The sequence below is a fragment of the Gracilinanus agilis genome, chromosome X (genome assembly GCF_016433145.1).
Source record: "Gracilinanus agilis isolate LMUSP501 chromosome X, AgileGrace, whole genome shotgun sequence".
Classification (NCBI taxonomy): Eukaryota; Metazoa; Chordata; class Mammalia; order Didelphimorphia; family Didelphidae; genus Gracilinanus; species Gracilinanus agilis.
Window position 1 is genome coordinate 33346732 of NC_058136.1, and position 25573 is coordinate 33372304.

Genomic DNA, 25573 nt, shown 5'->3' on the forward strand with positions numbered 1-25573 from the left:
TCCCGCCTCCTTCCCCTGTGCTCGGCTTCCCCCAGTGTTCTGGGCCCGCTTGGGTCCGAGGGAGTGAGGGAATTGGCGCCAAACACAAAAGAGAGGGTGGGGGGTCGGAGGAGGGGGAAAGGGGAAAGGCTTGTGGCTATTTTTCAAGTTCCCTGCAGAGAGGGTCCCCCACCCCGGACCCGCAGCCTTGGATCTAGCGAGTTGCCCTCGTTCTGCTATTTCGGGCTGTGTTCCCCCGAAAGCCGCCCACCGGGGAGTGGAGGACAAACAAAGCTTTACACTTTCGGTTACTGCGGTTCAAAGCCCTCCTTGAAAGCAAGTCGTGGCCTTGCCTGCCTGCTCACCCCTTTATGTATATCAGGGATCCTTAGCCATTTTGCCAATTTGCAACTGTGCTCCAAGGGCCTCCAAAGCGGCCCGACCCTTCCCAGGGCAGAGATACCTGCTGGACAAAGATCTTTCCAGCCGCTCTCCTTGTGGTGGCCAAGAATTGGAAAATGGGGGATGGCCATCACCAGGGTAATGGCCAGAGCAAGTCGGGGAGGAATGCGAGATCTGGGCTGTAAGAAATGACCAGCGGACTGGTTTTAGAAAAACCTGGAAAGACTTTGGCGAACTGATGCAAAGGGAAGTAGGCAGAACCAGGGGAACATTGTATCTAACAGCAGCTGCCACAGTGTTCTACTGAATGGCTTAGCTCTTAGCAGCTGGATAATAATGATTCCAGACATTTCCAAAGGCCCGAGGGGGAAAAACAGGGCTTAAACCCCGACTGAAGATGGAAGTGGACTTTTTTCACTTTCATCACTTATCTTCACCACCCCCCCCCCCAAAAAAAAAGGCTGGTATAGAAATATTGTTTTGCATGATTTCCCTGCCTATAATTGAGATCCTGTTTCTTTCTTAGGCAAGAAAGGGGGATGGAATGGGAAGGAAGGAGAGAATTAGAAACCAAAAATCAAAGAATGTTAAAAATAATTAAAATACGTTTTTAAAAACAAATTTGAGGGGCAGCTGGGTGGCTCAGTAGATTGAGAGCCAGGTCTAGAGACGGGAGGTCCTAGGTTCAAATTTGGCCTCAGACACTTCCCAGCTGTGTGACCCTGGGCAAGTCACTTGACCCCCATTGCCTACCCTTACCACTCTTCTGCCTTGGAACCAATACACAGTATTGACTCCAAGACGGAAGGTAAGGGCTTAAAAAATAAATAAATAACTTTGAAAATGAAGTAATTAAAAAAGAAGTTTTAGTAACTGGTTTCCTTTATGATCTTGTCTAGGCTTCAGCAGAGTGCTCAGCAGATCCATGCCACAGAAAAGGTAAAGAACCCCACTTTGGTCTAAGCCCAAAGCAGCATGCTCCCTTGTCTTCAGCTGCTTCCTAAACCAGTCAGCAAACTTATACCACACAACTTCTTGTTGTACAACACTGTATCAGTGCCTGAGAATAGGTGCATAAATAGCACAGTTCCCTTCTCCAATAAGTTTACACTCTAGCAAGGGAGATGAATAAGTTTCACAAATCATTTAAATTGTGACTGTTTATTAGTTTGGAGAAGTTTTTACTGAGAAGGTGGAAGTTTTTGATGAGCTCAAGAAAGAAAGGGAAACATTCATTTAAACAGAGGAGAGCAGATGATGTAAGAGAAGGCCAAAAAGGGACAGGAAGGAAGTCAAGTTGACTGGAACAGAAGGTTTTTGTGGGAGATAAGATTGGAGAGCTTGATTGGGGCCAAATTGAGAAGGGTCACGAACTAGAGTTCCGGGACTTAACAAGTTGATCATTTTTTTGTCATCCTGGAATGACATGATGGGTCTTCCCTTTCCTCCCCCTTCTCTGGTTTTTTAGTTAGACTAATGAGACTAGGGAGAATGTCATAGGGTTGAGGACCATTAAAGTCTTTCTGCAGGGAGATTTAGGAGAATTATTCCTGAATAGAGTCAGAGGAGTGCTACTTGCCTCCTTAGTGTTCAGGATAGTTAAAAGAGGTCTCTGTATCTTGGACATGAAGTACGAGCAGGGTTCCACTAGAAAGAGAAATCAGACTTCTCCAAAATCTTGACAATATAAAAGACCTGAGTTGGGAAAGGATGAGCTCAGGATCCTGGGCCATAGCATTAATGACACTTCTGAATAAGATCTACTCTAAGCTGAGCTACACTGAACTGTCTAACAAAGGCCATATTCATGTAAGTTTCATACTTCTACGTGGTAACTATTGTGGCCTGAGTTCTTCATTATACGGTACAATGTAGTTACTTGTACGGTAACAGTTGGCTGAATGTGACATGACTCTTGACTCAAACTCAGCAGATTGGAAATGTGATCCAAAGAGGAAAGCTCTGCAAATTTGGCAGGGGGAGTGACTGGGAGTGAAGCAGGAAGACAGCTCCTTGTTCTTGGAATTTTTTTCCCCACAGGTCAAACAAAAAAGTTCGACCTACTTCGAGAATAATTAGGCTAATTATAAATATCTAAGGGTCATCAAAATCAGAATCTCATCTGGTAACTTGTAGGTATTTTGTACATCCTTGGATCTAATAATAGTAATGAAAGCCCTCATTTATGCAGTGATTTAAGATTTGCGTGTGCTCTACAAATATGTTCCCATTTGATTCTCACAACAACCCAGGAAGGTAGGTGCTGTTATCATCCCCATTTTACAGATGAGGAAACAGGGAGGTCAGTTAGCTTGGCCAAAGTCCCACAGCCAAGTGTCTGAAGCCAGATTTGAACTGACTTATGTTCGGCACTAATCTTTGTTCCAGTCAAGCAAATCAGAAGGCAAATTGCAGCTCTCCTATCTTTTTCTTACTTGAAACATAGGTTTTAGTTGTAGGCTTCATTAAAACAGCCGAGTAGCGTAATCTTCAACACCATAGGCAAATATTTCATTAAAGTCACGCTCGAAATGACTCCTTTATAGAGCAGGCCTAGTTCCCGTGAAACTCAAACACTATTCTGTCTTGAGCCTAATCTTACCTTACCCATAGGCTCCAATTTAGAATGATTCTTTGTCATTTACCCCATCTTAGAGCACGTTAGAAGTGGAAAAAAGCATAGCATCTTCATGTTAGAAGATGTTGCTCAGTTTGGCCCTAGATATTTTACAGGTAAGGAAACTTAGGCCTAGGTAAGTGGCCTATTCATGCTCACACAGTCAGTATGTAATGGGGTGAGGAAGATTGGAACTCAGGGCTGCTGCCTTCGAGGTACCCCATGCTGCCAAACTTTTATTGGGGTCAGAAACTTTTCTTGAGTATATACATGGATTCCTCAATTCCACTTCTATTCAGTTTGCATCTCTGTGGTGAAAGGATTCATAATTTGGCATCTCTGGACTCCCAAGGGGGTCTGTGGATAGATTTCAGAGGATCCTTGAACTTGATTAGGAGGAAAATGCCATCTTTATTTTAATATCATTCATTTCCTTTGTAATCCTATGCATTTTCTTTTTTCTTTTTTAAAAATAGCTAATTCTTTTTCTTTTTGGAGTAACAGTAATTTTGCAGTACTTTAAAAACAGTAATTTCAAGTAATTTGAATTAATCTTTCCTCCACACTAGGCTCCCTTGAGCACAATTAAAAAGCAAAGCTAAGCTCTTAATGCTTTGTATTTTGTGCATTGAAAAACATTATTCAGACAAGGGGTGCAGACTGCCAACGCCAACGGGGGCTGTGACATAAAAGGTTAAGAACTCTGTCCTGGGTGGAAATCAGCGTGCTGGCGGCTGTGGAGGATGGAGAGCCACTCAAGACATACATAGGGGACTTGCTCCCAGTGACCTCCCTTGGGCCCCAAGAGTGGGTTCACAGGCTATGAGGGTGATTAATTGAATACATTTTCTTGCATATTTCCAAATTATTTACCAGAAGAGTTGAACCAGTTTCCAGCTACCTGGACAGTGCATTCATTTGCCTGCCTTCTCACGCCTTGTTTTTTACAACTTCTACCAAGTACAAATATTCAGTTAAGCCACCAGTACAAAAGAGAAGTAAATGAACCAAAGACAATTATGAATGATGGTGGGTGTCCATAAGCTATTCCTTATAGTTGTAAGAGGGAAAAAAACAAAACCATTCCATCATGTTTATATTGCCTTGAGTGTGGTAAAGACTAAATTCTTCTGCTTGTTTCTCTGACTCTGAAGAAGGCCATATTTCCAAAGAGGCTTTTCCATTAGTATTTATCGTATAACCTAGTTTGTCTCAGTATGTAAGCTCGAAATTATGGTTTCATTGTATTCCAAATGTTCTTTTTCCAATTTTTTTTTATTCTCAACTTAGTAACCATTCAAATAATAATCATATATCATATAAAATTATATGATGTCATATCATATTAATTGTTATGATATATTGGCATATATAGATAATATGTAATATATGTGATTATATTATATATTTTATTATTTGTTATATATAATTAATACTATTATATATTTTAAACTAATGATTTGGAGTTAATGGTTTTACACAAAACCATGACTCCAAATTATAGTTTAAAATGCTTATATTAATTTTCACAAAATAATAACGAAAATACCCTTTTTATAAAACTTCAAATTAGAGGGAACATTGAGAGGAAGCCATAGGGTAGAGGAAAAGAGCTGAAGCCCAGGATTCTTGGGCTCCTGAGACCAGAGTTTGAGTTCTAATTCTAGGAATTATCTAGATGAGCCTGGCCAAGTCACATGAACTTCTCTAGGTTGCAGGTTTCCCACCTTCCAACATTCTACTGTTCTGTGGCATGTGATTACTTATTTCCATCTGTGTTCTCTTTGGATCTCTTCTACATGTTTATCTTTTGGAGGATATAGTTGGTGTATAATCTGAATGTTTCATTCTTGAAAACATTCCCAACCTCAGGGAGGACTGATTAAAATACAAAAAGGACCAGTCCAAAAATACCAGGAGTTATTGAGGGGAGTAGCTAGGTTTGTTCTTCTTGTTCCCCTTTCGGGGACCCCGTGTTTGGGCATATGTATAAAATGACATCAGGCAGTGGTTGGTGAGGAAAGAAATCCATGACCCCTGAGAGGTCTCTGTAGAATTCAGGGTGATGTTTGATACATGCTCTACCCTTGGTTCTCAAACATGATAAGGCACCTGATCCCTCATTTCATGATTCCAAGCAAAAAGATGACCGTACGAACTCCTCACTGAGTGTTTTCCAAACTTGCCTATTTCTTCAAATCTGTACCACGAAAGAATGGCTTCTCTTCCCTGGTTGCTGCTACTCCCACCTTGTCTTTGGCTGCTGGTCTGCATCCTCTGAGTGTCTGCGAGATGTTGTGATCAGTTTGCAGAGGGCCAGAGCAGTCAGGGCTAGAAAGACTCAAGGTTTTGGCTAGGTCTGTAGTATAGTTTAGGTTGGGAGACACCGCTTTCACCTCGGCCAGTACATGGTCCAGTGTTGATAGTTGCTTCAGGATCATCTTTAGCCACAGCTGTTCTTGGCATATGGGGGAGGTGCCCTTGGGGACCCCTTCTTCCGCTTGCTCAGTAACCTACTAGAGAGCCACTCGTGCTGTCTCTTAATAGAGCTGTCCCTTGCTTAAAATATGGTATTTCCCAGCAAAGTTGTCATAGGAAGAAATATTTACTGAGGAGTTGGGAGACTGCCATTTTTGTCTCGGCTCTGCCCCTAATACTGTGTGACCTTGAGCACTCACATCACTGAAGAAGAACACCAGCTCCTTCATTCCTATTTCTGTGGAGCTTGGCAGTTTATAGATTTCTTTCCTTAACACAACATTGTAGCTAGTGTAGCCATTTTAAGGATAAGGACACTGAGGCTGGGTTTTTGTTGATTGCCCACGGTCTAGGATTCTTTTCCATACCATACTGTGCAATAGTTTATGCCTCAGTTTCCTCATTTGTAAAATGAGGGGATTAGATTCCAATTCTATTGTGGTTCCATTAAAGTTTACAGCTATCATCCCAAGGAACTTGAATCTTTTAAAAACAGATTTTTAGAGTTTAAAACTAATTTTAAGCAAACATTCAGTTTTCAAGGTAGGATTTAGTTTTATCACTGGGAGAAGTGGGGATCTCAGGTTTCTTTAGCGAGGGAAGCCAAGGCCAAGGTTGATCTCACTCATGGCTCTTTTCACCTTCCTTAGCTCCAACTGCTCTGTAGGTTCTTGTCCTTCCCCACAAGGGGAACACAGGAGACCAGGTGATGGCAGCTGTTCTCCTGACAGCCAGGTCTCAGGTGAGCTCTGGTTCCCTTCATCCTTCCCAAGATTTCATTGCTACTACCTGAGTGTTGGCTTGGCTCCTTCCCTTAGCATCTCTCCCCAGCCCTGTGCCATCCAGGTGCTTGAGCCCCAGCTTCCTCCCCTAGGAGCCTGAGCTCTTCTTCCTGGGTGATGGACATGGGCTGGTGTTCTTCCCATTTTAGTGGTGGGGAAACAGAATTGTGGAAAAGTGGTGATTTGACTGAAGTATGTTGATTAGTTAGTGGGAGGGCCAGGAATGGAACCCAGGCTCTCCTGATTGCTAATTGACTGCTCTTTCTCCTGTGCCATGCTCTGTGTCCCTCCTTCCCTCCACTCTAACATCCACCTCTGCACATCCTCTAAGCTGCTAAAGCTCACCCTTGCTGACTGTGCCCCTCATCCTGGAGCAGACTTCTGAGATTGTCCCTGGGGCAGCAGGAACCTGTTCTTTTAGGAGTTGGTGACATTTGAGGATGTGGCTGTGTATCTCTCAAAGGAGGAATGGGGGCTACTGGACCCTGCTCAGAGGAGGCTCTACAGGGACGTGATGCTGGAGAATTATGGGAATGTGGCCTCGTTGGGTAAGAACCCCCACCCACCGACACACCCTCGCCTTCCATCCCAGCCCTGCAGTTGGATGTAAAAGAACCTCTTTCTTTATTTCCTCATTTGTTAACTACTGTGAACATGAGATTGTGCCTTAAAATGCTCTGCCTTAAACCTGAAAATACCATGCAAATGTGAATTGTTATGATAATAATGCTCCTAAGCATAGGATTTGGTATCTGGACAGGGACATGGTGAGGCCAGTGTGGTTGGCAATTACCCTCTGTGTGTGGACCTCTCTAAAGTTACATGTGTTCTCCAGTATCCTCTCCCTTTTTAGTTTTTGGAAATTTTCTTTTAAAATCCTTACCTTCTGTCTTAGAATCAGTTCTAAGACAGAAGATAGAAGAGCAGCAATGGCCAGGGAAATGGGGTGAAGTGTCTTGCCCAGGGTTACACAGCTAGGAGGTATCTGAGGCCAGATTTGAACCCTGCTCCTCCTGACTCAAGACCAGGCACTCTATTCACTGTGCTACCTAGCTGCCCCCTCTCCCTTCTTTTTTAAAAGCTTTTGCACCAATAAAAGAACAAAAATATAGCATAAGCAAATGCATTAAAAAATTTAACAAGCAATTATAAATTAAATCTCAGTTCTACCTAATTTGATTTCTTTTACCAAGTTGAACAGGGTCTGGGGTTTGTGCCTTGTTATTTGTATGAGGGATGCTGCATAGTTCTGATGATCACGTCAGAAGGGAGACAAAAAGAGGCTAGTTGGTCCAAGGAAAGACAACTCAGATGGTCGAGGGGCGGGGAAACTTCCATTTGAGGACACCAATGACTTAATGAAATCAATGGCATTTTTTCCACCTTCATCCTCTCTAGCTCTCTGTAGCATCTGACGCTGTTGACGACTACCCTTTCCTTCTTGAAACAAACTCTTCCCTGATACAAGATTCTCCAGCTTCTCTGATCATTCTTTTTCTGTCTCCACTCATTCCTTTTTTTCCAGCCCTAAACTTCAATAGCCCTAAAAATCTTCAATCCTCCCTTACTCTTTCTACCTTTTCTGCTTTGGAGAGCTTCTCTATTCCTTTTCTATCCATGCATATCTCTAGCTTTCATTTTTATCTGATTTCCAGCAGCCATGTTGACATTTTCATGTGGGTAGCCAGTTGTTATTAATCTAGAATTCCACATGTTTAAAACAATCCATCATTTTTCTCCTTCTTTCTCCCTCTTCCTCACATCTGTATTTCTGTAAATTATTCTTCTTATAACCACTTCTCAAAACTCGAATCAACTTTTGTGTGTCTCTTCTTTCTCTAGGGCCCCCCACCATCTATAGACATTTACCAAGTCAGATTGATTCTCTCTTCACAAACTCTTTCCCACCTGCTTCTTTCAAAGGATTGGGTTTCCTAACTGACATTCCTGCCTTGAGGTAACTTCCCTTCCCAGTTTATCTCTTTCTTCCTAAAAGCCTTATGCATCATGTCATTCCCACGCTCAGAAACCTTCCATGGCTCCCCACTACTTACAAGTTAAAGTATGAATTCGGCATAAGGGCAGGGCACCTTCCCAGTCTGACCCTAGTCTTACGTTATTACCCCTATACAGATCCTGTGAGGAGAGCAAGCAGGACTATGTGCTATCCCCCAAATTATAGGATGTAATTTCTTGCTTCCATTCCTTCACCTGTGCCATTTCTATCCACATACCCATTTCTGCCTTCAGGGTCCAGGCTCAGATACCCATTCTTCCAGGACACTTTCCCAATGACGTCCAGCCAGAAGTTATTTCTCCCTCTTCTGAATTCCTGTAGCACTTTTGGTCTTTATCCCTCCTCTGACAATGCATGCTACCTTGTATTGTGTTATTTGTGCATAGATTTAAACTCTTACAACAGGATCATAAGAACTAAGATGCAGGGACTGCATTATCTAAGCTAGCACAGTGCTTTGAACGTAGTAGGTATTCAGGTGTTCATGGGATGAAATTGGATCATTTAAGTGGAGATATTTGCAAGGTTTTACATTCACAAAGTGCACAGACCAGAGGTGAGTATGGCCTCCTTTATCAGACCTTATAAAATTTCTGGTTGGCAAGTCATCTTGGGAGAAACAAAAAAGTGTTTTTTTACTTGCAGGGAGTGAAATCCCGTTGTAATAAGCATGATTACAATAATGGGAACAGTAAAATTGCCCTTTAAAGCATTACTTCTTTGGTTTGTCCTAAATTAAAGATTGTCAGCCTTTAAGGAAGCCAGATTTTAACACCTTTGGTCACATTTGCTTCTGGATGGTCTATTGAGACGGGCATAATGGCATCTTTTGACTCTAAAGAAGCCATTCCTTTTATCTTGATGGATCCTTTTCACTGGCCTTCTCAGGCCCTTTGTGCTTTGCCTCTGAGGTCTACAAAGCAACTAACTTAACTCTATTCAGCTTAAGTTCAGGGATCAGAGATTTTCAGCCCAAACACAGAACATTTCTGCTCTTAGTGTTGATTTGTCTGCTCTCTGCACAGGTAGAAATAGGCAACTTCCTGAAGCTTGCCCTTCTTTCCTGTCTTTGGGAGACCCATGCCTCCCCAGGTGCAGAGGCCAGGTACAGAGATGGTCTAGGCCTTAGGCATTTCCTGGCTTCCTACCAGGGGGAGGTTAAAGAAACTACTCCTTCCCTTGAAGATCAGTGCTTTCTTCAAATCCCCAAGCCCATGCCCATCTTGCCTTTCTACTTGGGACATGCATATGAAGGAACATGAGATCCTGTCTCTCTTCTCTCTTCTCTCTCCCTTTCCCTCTCTTTTTCCCTCTCCCTCTCCTTCTCCCCAAACATGCCATCTCTGGAATCTTCTTTTTCTTTCACCATTGCCCAAACCCAGTGATTGACTTTGGAATACTCTTTCCTAAGCCACCATAACCATAATCACCTTTTCCCCCAAGCAGGAGTTCCAGTTTCCAAACCTGACTTGATATCCCAGCTGGAACAACCAGATCTGTCATCGGTACCAGATCTCCCCCAAACTGAAATCGAAGACCTCTTTGATGGTGAGTGAGGGAGAAGAATCCAAAATGTAGGAGTCCAGGGTGATGGCCCTGCTACTGAGAAAGATTGCTAGGGGAGGGGAGGGCAGGGGTTGTTTATTTTAGTTTTGGATAGGGAAGACTCCTCCAAGTGAGAATGGGCTTATAGGGACTGTGGGAGCTGGCACAAGGGAGTGGCTTTACCCCTTTTTTTAGAGTGATCTATTCTCATTCCCACTAGTTGGTCCCCCATACTGCCCCTGCTGAGCACTATGTCTTTTTATCTTTATCCACACTCATTCCCACATTACAAGTTAATGACTGGAGGGGCAATAAGGCATAGTGGTCTGGTTGTTGTACTTGGAGGCAGAAAGGCGTGGTTTCACATTCAGCCTCAGATACTTCATAGCAAATCACCGAACCTCTCTGAGCTTAATTTCCTTGTCTGTAAAATGGTAATAAAACAGGAACCTATCTCCTGGGGGATTGTTTGAACATCAAATAAGATAATGTATGGAAAAGGAGGAGGATGGTTGGAGGGATTTTGGGGTTAGGAACTCCTGCCAATGCACATTGGCACTTGCTCTATAGCTCACAGCCCTAGAGAGCACCAAGGTTAAATGACATGCCCAGAGTCACACAGCCGGTGCATCCCAAAGGTGGGACTTGAACTGTGGTCTTCCTGGCTTTGAGCCCCACTCTCTGTTTACTATGTCACACTTCCTTTCAGTTTATATAAAACACTTGGTAAAGCTTAGAGTAGAGTAGAAATGTAAGCTATTATTAAAACTTCTGGAAATAAAACGGTTAAGAAAATCAATAAGGGGGAGGCAGCTGGGTGGCTCAGTGGATTGAGAGCCAGGTCTAGATATGGGAGGTCCTGGGTTCAAATCTGGCCTCAGACACTCCCTAGCTGTGTGACCCCGGGCAAGTCACTTGACCCCCATTGCCTAGCCCTTACCACTCTTCTGCCTTGGAGTCAATACACAGTATTGGAAGGTGAGGGTTTATTTAAAAAAAAAAATAAGGAATGAGTCATTAAGTCAAATGAAGAAGCAGTGCTAATGTGTGGCCTGTGGCTCAACAAAACTGGTACCAACTTTGTTCACTTCCTGAAGCTTTGCTAGTTGAGGGCTAAGAGAAGTCAAATAGGCAGCTGGATAGAGCACTGGTCCTGGAGTCAGGAAATCCTCAGTTCAAATCCAGAATCAAGACACTAACTAGTTGTGTGACTCCAGGCAAATTACTTAACCTCTGTCTGCATTAGTTTCCTCAACTGTAAAATGGGGCTAACAACAGCACCTACCTCTCCCAGGGTTGTTTGTGAGGATCAAATGAGATACTATTTGTAAAAAGCTCTTAGAATGGGGACTGGCACTTAAGAAGGCACCATATACTAGCTCATTTCCCTCCCCTTAAATAACCTCCTTCAGGATATCCTTTATACATGGGTAACAAGGACAGAGGCAAAGCTGGAAGCCAGGTCCTCTAACATCAAATCTAGAATGCTTTCCACTGCCCCCGATCCCTTTTCCATACCATCCAGATGGGCTACAAGTTCATGGATTGACAAGTTGGTTGGATACCACTGGAAAGCCTGCGCTTGGAGAGGGTTGGAGTCAAATTCTAGTCTTCTCATGTAGATACCTTAAGGAAGAGGTAGGTGTGCCCTCTCAGCTACTGATCCCTTAGGGAAAGATACCATTTCTATAGTTAAGGAGAGAGAGAAACCCAAGTCTTGCACAGAAGGGGCAGAAGGAAGCCTTAGAGGCTGATGTTCCTCAGGGAATAATGAGAACCTGGCATGGGCGTTTATCTCTGGGGATATCTATCACAAAATGCCTGGTTTTGTAATTGAATTGTCAGGGAGAGACATTCCATTAGTGAGAGGAAGAAACGTGTGTGTGTGTACATACATATACACATATATACATACATACATACATCTATTTATTTCCTGACATGGGACTGAAGGGCGTAGTACTCATTTTCTTTTCTGAAGGTTGGGTATGTGTTCTAAAATTTTTTGTGGGCCAGCGAATGTTGTCCTCCCCCTTTATTACTTAGGTAGCCTACAGGATATTAAAAAATATTATCTGGAAAGAAGAAACACTGGGTTTGGGCAACTGGCCAGTTCTACATGGCTAGGGATTCCATTCTCTTCCGAGGCATTAGGCAAGAGATGGAAAGAATTTGGACTGACTTGGTTTAGGAGATGAGTCACTGGCCTGGGAGTCAAAGAAGACTTAGATTTATATCTTATAAACCTACATTTATATGGGCAGCTAGGTGGCACAGTGGATAATACCCTAGGTCTAGAGTCTGGGAGGCCTGAGTTCAAATCCGAACTCAGGTATTTACTAGTTGTATAATCCTAGGCAAGTCACTGAACCTTGGTCTGCCTCAGTTTCCTCAACTATAAAATGGACATAATACGAGCACTTGCCTCCCAGGGTTGTGGTGAGGATCAAGTGAGATAATCATAAAGCACTTACTACAATGCCTAGCACATGGTAGGTGCTATGTGAATGCTATCTATATGAGCATTATAGATATAGCAGTAGTATAATATATTGCCTCAGATAACGACTAGCTGTAGGATCCTAGGAAAGTCACAGAATCGCTCTGCCTCTGTAAAATAAGAGGGTTGGTCTTGGTAGAGAGTCTTCTAAGGTCTTGAACAACTTTAAATCTGTGATCCTCAGTAAAGTACATGGCATCCTCGAGGAAATGACCACTGAGGTCTAAACACCCAGGGAGAGAGGCGAGTCTGAACCTGGCTGCAGGCCCTGACAGTACCACTTAACATCTGGGAGTCTTGTGCAAGGCCAACTTCCGAGATTCAGTTTCTTCATCTGGAAATGAACTAGCATTTTCCATTTAGTCTGTTTAACAACTTGCAAAATTGTTGTAAGGATCAAATGAGTTCACGTAAGTGAGAACACTGTAATGTAGAGTGCTATGCAAACTTTTGCTGTTAATAAGGGTGACAATGAGGATGTTAGTCCTCTGAAGCCCTGTTCTAATGCTTCCTATTGGTGTGATGGTGGCTTCTCAAGGGCTATGCCAATGGACCACAAGCTATGGAAAGATTCCAACTTCTGGCCTGGCAATGGATTGTATTTCTGTTGCCCAAAGACAAGCCTAAGTTCAGAGAGGCTCACCTCAGACGACTGGCTACCAGGTAATAATTTTTTGAGGGTGGGACACACCAGCTCAGGAAGTAGTCTTCTTGGGGCTAGACTAGAGAAGCTTCAGTCTGCCCTGGTCAGGGGAATACCTATCCAACTGAGGTAATCACAGGCTTTTGAAGTATTGAAATCCATCCCTGTTATGCCAGGGGATGTCATTTAGCTACATCTATCAATCTCGTGGCTCGTCAAGAGGTTTGTTTAAGCACCTACTTTGTGCAGGGCACAATCCCCTGCACTGTGTGAGCTATACAGATATATACCAGACGGGCAGCTGGGTAGCTCAGTGGATTGAGAGCCAGACCTAGAGACAGGAGGTCCTAGGTTCAAATCCAGCCTCAGACACTTCCTAGCTGTGTGACCCTGGGCAAGTCACTTGACTCCCATTGTCTACCCTTACCACTCTTCCACCTAGGAGCCAATACACAGAAGTTAATGGTTTAAAAAAAAACAAATAAACAAAAAAACAGATATATACCAGACAGTTCCTGCGCTCAATGTGATTTCAGTTCCCTGCTAAACAGCCAATGTTGCCTGTTTCTTAGCTAGAAAACTTGGAAGGGTTGATGCTGCAAATGATGAGCATAATGGCCGGATTCAGAGGCCTTTTTTCAGGCCTTCTCTCTCCAGCGTCTGCCCCTTTAATCTAAACAAATATTGTCTCCTCTCCTTGGTTTTCCAGAACATTTATGTTCTTCTGACCTGTCTTTGCACTCATCTGTCTCCACTGTCTCTTTCTGCTCTTCTGAAGTCTTTCACATGCATGTTCTCTGGCTTCTATGCTTCTCTCTCTCTTTTCAACACCTGGCAAGCTCATTCATTCCATCCTTTCTGCTCTCACTTTATGCAGAGTACTCTGAGATCTTTATCTCTGGCCCCAGGGAGATCTCTTCTGAGCTCCAGACAAATTCACTATTCATGGTCTGCAAGACATATCTCCTTTGATGCCCGGCCAATGCCTCATTCTCAACATGTCCAAAACCGATTCTCATTTCTCCAAAATCTGTTCCTCCTTCTGACTCTTCAGATCTCTGGTCCTAGGCATTCAAAGCCCTCCGCAATCTGACTCCTACCATATACTAAACAGTAGCACACTCAAGCCCACACTCATTCCCTCTTGTCATCTCTTGATTTTTACCTCCACCCTTTAAAGCCCAACTCAAATGCCCCCCCTCTAACATTAAGCCTTCTCTGATCTACCTAATAAGTAACAACTTTATATCCCTTGAACTTCACAAAGCATTTCTCTTCATGCCTCTCTGATGCCCTCTGAGTGAATTATTTGCATTATAAGTATTTATATGTGTTCCAATTCCTTGCTAGAGGGCAGAGATTATGTCTTAATTAAATTTTCTATCTCCAGAACCCCACACAATACTATGTATACATAAGGTGCTTAATAGGCATTTGCTGCATCTAACTGGTTCTCCATCCTGTTTTTGAGATTGTATGACTATTAATGACAACTGTATGACCCTGGGCAAGTCATTTCTATCTCTAAGCTTCAATTTCCTCAGTTGGAGACTACGTAATTTTGAAGGCCAAAAGTTGTATATTTATCTGAAATATTATAGCAGTGAGTTGTAAGCCAAACTATTGAGGAAAGTGATTCATAGATCACACATTTAGAGTTATATGGGACGGGGCCCAAGAAGTCATCCAGGCCAGCTATCTCATTTTGCCCATGAGGAAACTGAGATTGCAGCAGGATTCAGTGACTTGCCTGAGGTCACACAGGTGGCAAAACAGAATTTGAATCCAGGTCCACCAAGCGTCTCACTGGCTTAGATGAGTAGGCCTAGGTATCCCTCTTGTTTATTCTTCTCATTCCTTAGCTAATATTACTCTGGCTTTAACGGCATAAAATTGATTTCTTGTTTTGGCAGAGAAATTAGACATTAACTTCATTATGTCTTCCAAACGCCCATCTGATGATAGCGGGCCTTCGGAGAAAAAAATCCAGCGCAAATCTATCTCTTTGGAAAAGAAAATAGAGATCATCAAGCGAGTAGAAGCTGGAGAGATGAAGAGCGAAGTGGCTCGTTCATTTGGCCTGGCACAGTCGACCTTAAAGTCCATTTTAAACCAAGCAGACAGAGTGAAGGCCTCTGTGCACAATTCCAGTAACCTCACTGCTGCCAAGGTGACTCGAATCCGAAGTAGTGTCATGGAGAAAATGGAGAACATGTTAAGTATCTGGGTAGACAACATGGTGCAGCATCACATGCCACTGAGCCAGGCATTGATCATGCAGAAGGCGTTGAGTTTATTTGATCATTTGAAAGCACAGACAGGTGAGGAATCCGGCAAAACTTTTGTGGCTTCCCGGGGATGGTTTGAGAAGTTCAAAAAGCGAAATAAAATTAATAGCATTCGCGTCATGGGGGAGAATTCCAATGCTGATATTAAAGCAGCAGCAGAATTTCCTGCAGTGCTCAAGGCTGCTGTTGCGAGAGGAAACTATTCTCCGAATTTAGTTTTCAATGTGGGTGAATCAGGGCTATTCTGGAAACGCTTGCCTTCCAGAACTTTCCTTTCCCAAGAAGAGAAGGAGCCTGCAAGCATTAAGGTTGCTAAAGACCGGTTAACCATTCTGCTAGGTAGCAATGCCTCAGGCAACATTAAGTTGAAGCCTCTCCTGGTCTACCACTCTGAGACACCTAAGCACATGAGAGGTTTTTCTAAACTTAATCTGCCTGTTATCTGGAAGTCACACAGGAAGGCCTGGATGACAGTGGACATATTTAATGACTGGATCATTAATCATTTTTGTCCCGTTGTTCAGTGTTATTGCACAGAGTACGGATTTGAACCCAAAGCACTGTTAGTCTTAGATAGTTCCATGGGCAGCCTTTCCAATTTTGATTCGCTCCAGACCTGTATTCCCATCGAGGTCTTGTTTCTTCCACCAAATACAGCCTCCCTTTTGCAGCCCATGGACCAGGGTGTCTTTGCGGTATTTAAAGCTTACTACTTGCGGTGCGCATTTGGTCAGCTGCTCGAGGCTAATAATAGTAATAAGCAACGTTCGGTCAGGGAAGTTTGGAGGGATTACAACATTATGAAGGCGATTGACAGCATCAGAATAGCCTGGGCAGAAGTGAATAGCCATTGCCTAAGTGGGGTTTGGCGAAAGGTATGGCCCGATTTAGCAAATAGTTTCTTTGAGGTAGAGTCAGAAATTTTGGCCATTACCACAGAGGTTGCACATTTGGCAAAGCTAGTAGGCTTTGAGGAGGTCACCCTCGACGATGTACAGGAGCTGTTGGAGAGCCCTGGGGATGCACCAGATGAGGAATCACAGGGGTCACCTGACCAAGGCTTCGTGGAGGAAAAAGTCAACAACAGGGATGACAGCAAGGAAGCTGGCCCAGGGAGAGCATTAACGACAAAGGTTCTGTCCGACTGCTTGGCCGAGGTCTCGCATGCATTGGAAGTTTTGTCAGAGAATGATCCTGACTGTGAGCGAAGCTGTTCAGTGAAGCGGACTGTTTTACAGGCTATGGACTGCTACTCAGAGATGCTCCGGGACAAAAAGAAGGCACGCCCCACTAACTTGGAAGTCTTCCTGATGAAACCCAGCCCTCGGCCACAAGAGTCTCAGCCAGGTCCATCTGCCACCCTATGCAACTCGTGGCCCCATAGCTAGTACTCCTGCCAGTGCAGGGACACAAGCCCAGAGTAAAAGCTGCTCTATTGAATTGTTTTTGGTTTAGGAAGTTGTACATTTTGACAGTCTCCATTAAATCTAAAACCTTATATTAATGTGCTTTTGTACAGCACATCATATTTTGTTTTAGAATTAAGCGATGTTGGCACATTGTAACTCTTCCCCTGTGACAACCTAGAATGCAATCTTTAACCTCTGGGATAGGATACCATTGTATCCTACAGAGTTGTACAGACTGAAGTTTTCCTTGGCCTCCTAGACTAAGGTTTTTGTTCCTAGTTGGTGCTGTTTAATCACCAAGACCTGTAATTCAGGTGTGTTTGTATTTCCCAAAATGGACAATGATCTTAGAAGCTGAGATTTAGCCTGCTTAGGAACAATAAATAACTACTATTTTTCTAACTATACATAAAGACTGAGAAAAGAAGATACCATTCTGAGGACAAGCGGGGAGAGAGGATGATGAGCCTGTGTGTATGCTGGTATAGGGAACTCCAAGGTGAGGGAACTCCTTCCAATGCTTAAGTGACTAGTCTGAGGTCACACAGCCAGTATGTGCCAAAGGGCAGATTTGGATCCAGGGTTTCCAGGCTTTAAGGTCCCAGCGCTCTCTAGCCACTGACACAGTACCTCTCGTGGCACCGTTTGAAACAAGATATACATGTGCATCTTGAATAAGCTTCTACTACTAGATTTCTCCTCATCTGAATCACTCCTGATAAAAATCTTGAATATCCTGATCCTTCTATGGAAACTGACTTCCAAGTCCCTCTTTAGGGCTCTGAGCCAAGTACCTCATTTATTCATTGATTGAATACACATCTCTTGTAGTTCCTTTGAACTTCCAGAATCTTCTCGGAAACGCAGTTGTAATCGTCTCTGTCCTTTCCCTGGGTCATATCTACTGAACACTGAAATGATGACTGCCATCCTGATTTCCATGAATTGTGTATTCCCCTAGTTGGGGAGAAACGGGTATAAGAGTATAAGAAGTCTGGCATACTTTGTGTTCCTGCTATGTCAGCTTTTAACTCCCCCACCGGTCTGCGGGAGCCCACGGCTGCCTTAAGGATTCTTTATACAAGAATAAATTTATCAGCTCCTTTTGCTGGGAGAAACATTTGCCAGTCATCTAGCTACTACTGACAGCCACTCTTAAAATAATCATCATATATGGAGTATTAGATATTGTTAAGTAGCAGTATTCGCCATTGTCTCTGATGTTTCTATCTGTAGCAATGGAGTACTGGGCTTTATAACAAAGTATTAAAATTCTCTTAAGTATTATGTAGTGTCAAAATATATGGATTTGAGGCAAGGTTCCATCACTTGTTATGGATTGCCATCATTCTATTAATTTAGCCTTTATTCAGTCCTTACTGTCTTGACTGTAAAATGGGAATAATACTTGTTCAACCTACCTCACACTTTGGAAATGAAAATGTAGAAATGTGAGCTGCTATTATTACTTTACCTAGAAAGATTGAAAATCAATAAAGTATTTGTTCTCTCCTGCTCCTGATTCTTGCTTTTCTGGCTTGGTCCTGCTTTTCATAATTCTCCATGGTGTAGGCAGAGGTGTGAATGGATTCAGAATCTGAAGGCTTAGATAGTGGGGCTTATTAGCTATCTGACCAGTCAACTATCTGAGTCTTGATTTCCCCATTTTTGTAAAATGAGGATAATACCTGCAAAACTCACCTCATGATATTCTTGTGAAGAAACCACTTGTAAATGATGGAATTCTTCAGAAATGTGTCCTGTTCTTTGGCACACTGAAGGCTCATCAGTTACAGAGTAGATCTGTATTTCTGGGCAAGGATATTTAGTGAAGGGGCAAGCCTAAGTCTCATGTGACCTCTGAAAGAAGCCCTAGATTTCCAATGTAGGGACCCTAATGTTAGTCTTGGTGGGGAGGGAACATTCACTGCATCATAGTAATAAGCAAACCTATGATATGTGTAGCCTTTTTCAATGACAAGCAGCCACATGTGGCCACATACAGAGAAGTGTGGGGCTGTGTGCTGAGGATGAAACATTTACTATAGTGTAGTGTAGACACTGCACCAAGATGACAATTCTACCTATATTAATTTACCTATTTTGGTTTATTAAATACAGTTCTATATTACAATTATACATTTTTTGTTATTTAAACTATAAATATCACAAAATTATGAGTTTTTTCTCAAAGTGACAAACCACCCGAGTTATGCTCTTTTTTTTGGCGAATTTTGACACACCAAGCTCAAAAGGTTGCCCATGACTGTAATAAGCTGTAAGATGATGGCTATACAAGTAGAGAATCTAGATGGCCTTGATGTAACTGGTCTGTTGTGATGCTTTGCCAGAATGTAAGTGCCCCGTGGTTTAAGCAGAACCTTGCCTTTTCTTCAGTGGAAAAAAATGAGCTGGGTTAGAAAATTGAGCCTTGGCAAAGTGCTCTGTGGGTAATGTAACTAAGTCTACATCAGTTTGTCTTCTTGAGAAGGATGCATGTGACAGAAAGCAAGGCTACTTTTTCAAGAAAGTCAAAAGTCCAGGATATATATCTCTTGAGGATAGTACTAATTAAATCTTAGGTTTAATTTAGGTTTTTTTTCTTAAAGGGGTCAAAATAATCTATAGAATTGAGTAGTGCAGTTTCTATGTTTTGCTCAGAAAAATAGGTATGATAGAGAGAATGTGGCTACATCTCTTTTGAAACCTTAGAAAACAATATTTAGGGTGATATTAAGATATTTCAGGTAAGGTGGTATTAGCTTCATTAAAAGCTGTTTTTCCATATTAATCAGATCTGAGGGATCTGAGAAGATAATAGGAGAGATAGAAAGTTCATTCTGTACTTGATGCACTATTTCAGAGGGCATCATTTTTCATCAGCATTAGTCTAACATTTCTTACTAAAAATTACTAAGAAAAAGACCCAACATTTCTAAATGTCACACAGACCTTAAGAAAAAGTGAAAATGTAACTTAGTTTCGTCAAACCTATTTTCTATTGTGGTAGCATGTTTTGAGGGGAGTTACACTTGGGGCATGATTAGAAGCAGAGAAATCAGAGAAGTCTGTCTCTACGAGCTTCATATGCCCCTATCTTGATTGTATTTCACCCCATTGAGGATGCTGAGAGCCTGGCTTCTGAGTAAATGGGGTGTTCGAGATCACATCTAATAGGTAGGGCTTCCCTGCTTCCTTGTTTTAGGACTGAAATCTGCTACCCAAGATCCTAGGTTTTGCAAGACTAGGGATAATAAATGCCACTCAGGATTTCTATTGTCCAGTTTGACAATCTCAGGCAAATTGATCTATGGTTTCCTTCTGAGAGATTTTTATTTTCAGGGTAGAGTTCCCATAGTCTACCCTCTCCTGATTGTTTGGAAACAGTTGGCTATTTCCAAGTTCTACCTAGAATAGATCCTTTTATAAATTATTTTTGATAAAAGCTCTTATTGGTAGTTTGGACTCTTAACAAGAATGATCACAGCAATAGTTGCTATATTCTTTTCTACCTGTAACAAACCCTTTTACAAATTTAATTATAATTTAATTGTATAAACATGTAAAATATATTAAAATACAATTCAATTATAAATTACTTTTAACAACAAAGCACAGGGATCCTAGATATTTGTAGAACATAGATTCCATAAAGAGAATCATTAGATACCTACAAGAAAGGAGAGAGAAGAATCTGGAAGAAGCCAACCTGAAGAGTGGCATGTAAGAGGATATATCTTAGGGCAGCTAGGTGTTTCAGTGGATTAGGAGTGAGGCGTGGAGTCAGGAGGACCTGGGTTTGAATTTAGCCTCAGACACTTCCTAGCTGTGAGACTCTTGAGCAAGTCACTTAACCCCAACTGCCTAGCCCTTACAACTCTTTTGCCTTGGAACTGATATTTGTATTGATTCTAAGACAGAAGGCAAGGGTTTAAAATACACACACACACACACACACACACACACTATATATATATAATACATATACAATACGTATTATATTTAATACAGACATATATAATACATATATATATGGCTTAACCTGGGGGTTTTGACCTTTCTCTTTCCCATTCCCCCCAGTTTATGTTCACCAAATTGAATGGCTCCATTTAAAGTTTCTGACACTGAGTCATAAATAGGCTTCCTTGGACTAGGAAACACTTGTGTCACTTATCTCAAAGTTGAAAGGCATCTCAAAGGTCATCTATGATATCTACTGCATTCCTCTGGTGGAATGTGAGCAGAAGTTGGTTTCTTGCTTCTAGTATTTCCAAGTTGGGATTGAGAAATCAACATTCTTGGAAATTCCCCAAATCCTCAGTCATCCTGTATTTTTCATAACATTTTTCATAACAAAACACATTGCCAGTGTTTAAAAATAATAATGAATGACCATGATAATAAAACAGTGAATGATGTTTCTGTAATAGTTACACTAAAACTTTCTGGGGTTTTCTATTAAAAAACTAATATATGCATGATTTGTTATTATGCATCAAGATGATATGCCAATAATTTAAAACTTATCTAGCAATGAACTGGCTGATTGCCTTTATCTTTCTTAAAAACACTTCTAGGATTCTTCATATTCTACTCAACATTATGGATATCTAAAAAAAGAAATGGGGCCTATAATGAATTCTCTAACATTGGAAAACACCAGAAAACATTATTGAGTAGTATTTGAATAATGTAACATTCAGATCTAGCCAGGTTAACAGCACTACAAAGGATTTATTTTGCTTCCGAAACTTGTTATTTTTAATGATGCCACCCACAGATTTATATAAAGTATATTATGCATGTAAATTGAGTAATATCTATTTTATTTGGAAGAATGACTCACTTATCAGATAGAGCCAAGAACACACAGTGATATAGTGACAGTGACTGATTAGACCATGGCTGCTTCTGTCCTCGTTCCTGGAAATGTTGGCCTTCACTTCTGACTCTGCATGTCAGCATTTCCTGCTAATGCTTTTGACCTGTATTCCTTTGAACCAGTAATGCCTCTATGTTGACGAGTCTTTAATTCTTGAAGAAGAATCTACACTTTCCTTTAATTTCTTAACCAATTTTTCTCTGGTATCAAGATTCAGAAAAACATAAATTTCCCTAGGAGTTCTGGGAAGGAATTCCCATACTACTTGCTCCTTGCTGAATTTAGCAAGCCTTGACATCCTTCTCTTTCATGCAAAGTCTAACTCAAACCAGGCCACTAGGAAGTATAATGCCTGGAATCAGTATCGATCAGTAGTAGAGCAGGGTGCTTACCACTCATCTACCCTTCCTCATTTTTAGAAATTATATTTCAATTGCAGATCAAAGCATATGATTTATTGCTTTAGTTTATTTGGGTTTTTATTTTGGGATTTTGTTTTTATATGATTATCCTCTTACAAAAATAAACAATATGGAAATGTGTTTTGCATGATAATACATGCATAACCCAGATCAAATTGATTACCAGTTTTGGGAAAGGGGAGGGATGGGACGGAGGGAGACAATTTGGATTTTTTTCCCTGCTTTCCTTTTATATATATTTAAAAATTTATATTTATATACATATGCAGTATATATCTTAAAGATGTTTCCTGGGTGTTAAGTCTCAAGATAGGCTCAATTCAATAAATAGCAACTAACTTTGGAAAATTTACATGGAAATTTGTTATGTGTAATTGGTAAAATAAAATACCTTTACAAAAATTTGTTTTAAGCAAAATTATATTTCAAACTGGGGATTAAGTACAAATCCTCTTTCAGTTGAGTTCTATCTACTCTCCTGTTGTACTGGCTCCCAATCTAGTAGGTTAGCAACATACCCATACTACTACCTCCTTCTGAATCCTCAAAATTAATCCCAGATACGGTACAGATAGCACTGGATTGTTCCATCTATCAGGACTTGTTCCCAATATAAATGGTCTATGGCAGTGATTCCCAAAGTGGGCGCTACCGTCCCCTGGTGGGTGCTGCAGTGATCCAGGGTAGGGCGGTGATGTCCACAGGTGCATTTATCTTTCCTATTAATTGCTATTAAAATTTTTAAAAATTAATCTCCAGGGTTTGGGAGCCACTGGCCTATGGCATTTCTGTACCTCACCTATAGACTTCTATTAGCAACATTAAATAAAACATGAAGTTTGGGAGAGGGCAGAGAGTTGCATCTAAATCAAAATTTAGAATATCTGGAGTTTGCCATTTATAAGGCCTGTCTCAGCGATCAGGGTAGTGCTGAATTTCAGACAGACATTGGTCTATTATTTTCCTTCATAACATGAAAAAATTCACCTTTCAGCTAACTGTAATCAGACAACAACCTGCCATATCATGGGACCATAGACCACCTTTTGGCTGAACAGCCAGTCATTACATGTAGCCCATTTATGTACATTTGGATTTGTGTTTTCACACAGGATATTCTGACCCAGGAACATTAGGAGCAAGTTGCAAAGAGGCTGGGCCTGATGTAAGGGGAAACTTTCTAACAAACTGCTGCCTATAAGAGAAATGAGCTCAGGAGATGGTAGGTTTCCCTTATCTGGACATCTTCAAGGAATGGCTGGTATATTGAATGGGTTAGACTACATTGTCCACTGAGGTCCCTTAAAAGTGGAAAATTCTGTAATTCCCTTATTTGGTGAACTGAAATTATTCTGTGGCTAGCATTCATTTGAGAAAGATAATTTTCCTGCATAAACTTTCAGCCTTTTGACAGTTCACTTTTTTTTTTTAAACTCTTACATTTTGTCTATCGGTTTTAAGGCAAAAGAGCAGTAAAGGTTAGGCAATGGGGGTTAAGTGACTTGCCTGCCCAGGATCACACAGCTAGGAAGTAGCTGAGGCCAAATTTGAATCCAGGACCTCCCGTCTCCAGGCGTGTCTCTCTGGGAGCCCCCAGACAGTTCACTTCTGACAAGGCATGACTATATCAAATAGTTTGTAACACAAGCATCACTTAAGATAGATAAAAAATATAGGACTACTTTATACCCAGTAGCATCTCTCTCATTGCTTTGGCAGACCTCTCTAAAAGGTAGAGGAGCTGAAGAAGCTGTCATCAGCATTTTAGTTTGAATCTCTGCTCCAGGGGAAGGTTTGCTACTGTATGTGGCATATTGCTGTGAAAATGCCGGGGTCAGAGCTAGATTTCTAATTGTCACATTGCCCCACTGGAACCATGACAGGCAAAGGCCTCCATAATGGAGAGAGGATCCAACTAACCTCCCCATCCAGAAGCAGTGCTTGACCATGAGGCCTTAGGGAATTCCCAGAATTCTCTGGACCCTAGTTTCTTCATCTGTCACATGAGGAAGTTGGATGGGATCATCTCTAGGACCCTGGATTCCAGCTCTGTCTTCCTTAGAGATAATTACATGTAGAAATCACACCATCTATCCTACATTCAAGAAAAGCTGAACAATTCCCAGAAATCTCAGTGACACTTCCAGGTTCCCATTACGTTTTATAAAAAGTAGGTGTATATGGATAATGATAGAAAGGATGAGCAGAGGGCCATTTGTGGGCTTTCCTTTCTATTACCCTTTGAAATTTAGGAATCATTTTCTTTACAACCCTATAAGACTTTGTAGTTTAAGCCTTCTAATCTTCACTTTACTGATTAAACTGAAGCAGAGAGCACTTTGGTAATTTGCCTAAGGTCACATACTAATAAATAGCAAAGGTGAGATTTCAACCAAGGTCTCTTGACTCTTAAAGTCAAGATTTTGCTGGGTTTTAGTATCTAAACACTCCTCTACAACTATTTGTATGAAAACTAGCAAACTGATCTGAACATAAGACAATCCCACCCACTCCCCTCCCCCCTAAAAGTCTGGTTGATATTGTCATGGTCACCTATATTCAGGAAAGCTATAAGTCCTAGAAGTCTCTGTGATAAGTTTAGGTTCCTTGTGTATATGCAAACAGACTGTGGTGGTTCCTATGGTTGAGTCTAACCAGAGCTGGGGCATTAGGGAGTAAAGAAGATTCCTGAAAAGGCTGTCCCTCAAAATAAGCTCAGGAAGAAACCAATTCAAAAGAGAAAGGCAACTACCAAAGGAACTTCTGGTGAGAGGGCCAGATGGGATTTCAAGGATCCTGATTCAAATCCTGAGTCTAAAGCCTATAAGCCATGAGGCCCTGGTCAGTTCTATTCTCTTTGAGCCTACTATGTTCTTCATCTGTAAAATGTGAATGATGATGATATTTTATAATCTATTCCCTTATCTCCTCAGATACTGCCACCACCCTGGTGCAAACCCCCATTACCTGATGCCTGAACTAGTCCAGTAACCTGTTGGTGGGTCGTCTTCAAGTTTCTCTCCACTCCAGTTCTTTCAAGGGATCTTCCTAAGGCATATGTCACATCTCTCCTCCCTCTCCAAAAACAAATTCCCATGGCTCCCTCTTACCCCTAAGGTCCCAGACTACTTTTCCAGCCTTATTAAGCATATCATTCTGCTTCACATATGGCTCTTCATGTTGTGCTTGACCCGAGACAACTGAGCTGCTTCTTCCATGCCTTTGTACAGACTGTGCTCCATGTCTATAATGCATTCTTTCCTCATTTCTATCTTTTAGAATCCTTAGTTCCCTTCAAGTTTAGCTTAAGCCACACCTTCTCCAAGAGGTCTTTCCAGATTGCAGCTGTTGGTTCCTTTATGTCACTCCCCAAATTATCTATCTGGCATCTATTTTATATTTACTTATCTGTGTGCATGTTGTTTCCATCAATAGAAATTTGTCTGTGCCTAACCCTTCCTTTACCTCTTCTAACAAATCAGCCCAGTCTTAATTTGACCTTGCTTTAAGTGCCTCCTTTATCTTCCTTAAGACAAAGGGGAGTTCTTTAGGTGACTTCAGTAGATGTACTCTCCCTTTTCGGAATAAATAGGCTGACCTTATCTCCTG

The 25573-nt window shown here is 41.6% G+C and overlaps 1 protein-coding gene across 1 annotated transcript in view; it reads left to right on the top strand.

The window, feature by feature from the left end:
* LOC123253628 (tigger transposable element-derived protein 1-like) overlaps positions 1-16639 on the top strand; it is a 77098-nt gene extending 60459 nt beyond the window's left edge. Inside the window, exons 2-7 of the mRNA XM_044682792.1 lie at positions 403-562; positions 1281-1320; positions 6144-6218; positions 6680-6806; positions 9722-9823; positions 14877-16639. Coding sequence (XP_044538727.1) covers positions 403-562; positions 1281-1320; positions 6144-6218; positions 6680-6806; positions 9722-9823; positions 14877-16639 — 2267 coding nt within the window. The remainder of the gene's footprint in view (positions 1-402; positions 563-1280; positions 1321-6143; positions 6219-6679; positions 6807-9721; positions 9824-14876) is intronic.
* Positions 16640-25573: the final 8934 nt, after the last annotated feature.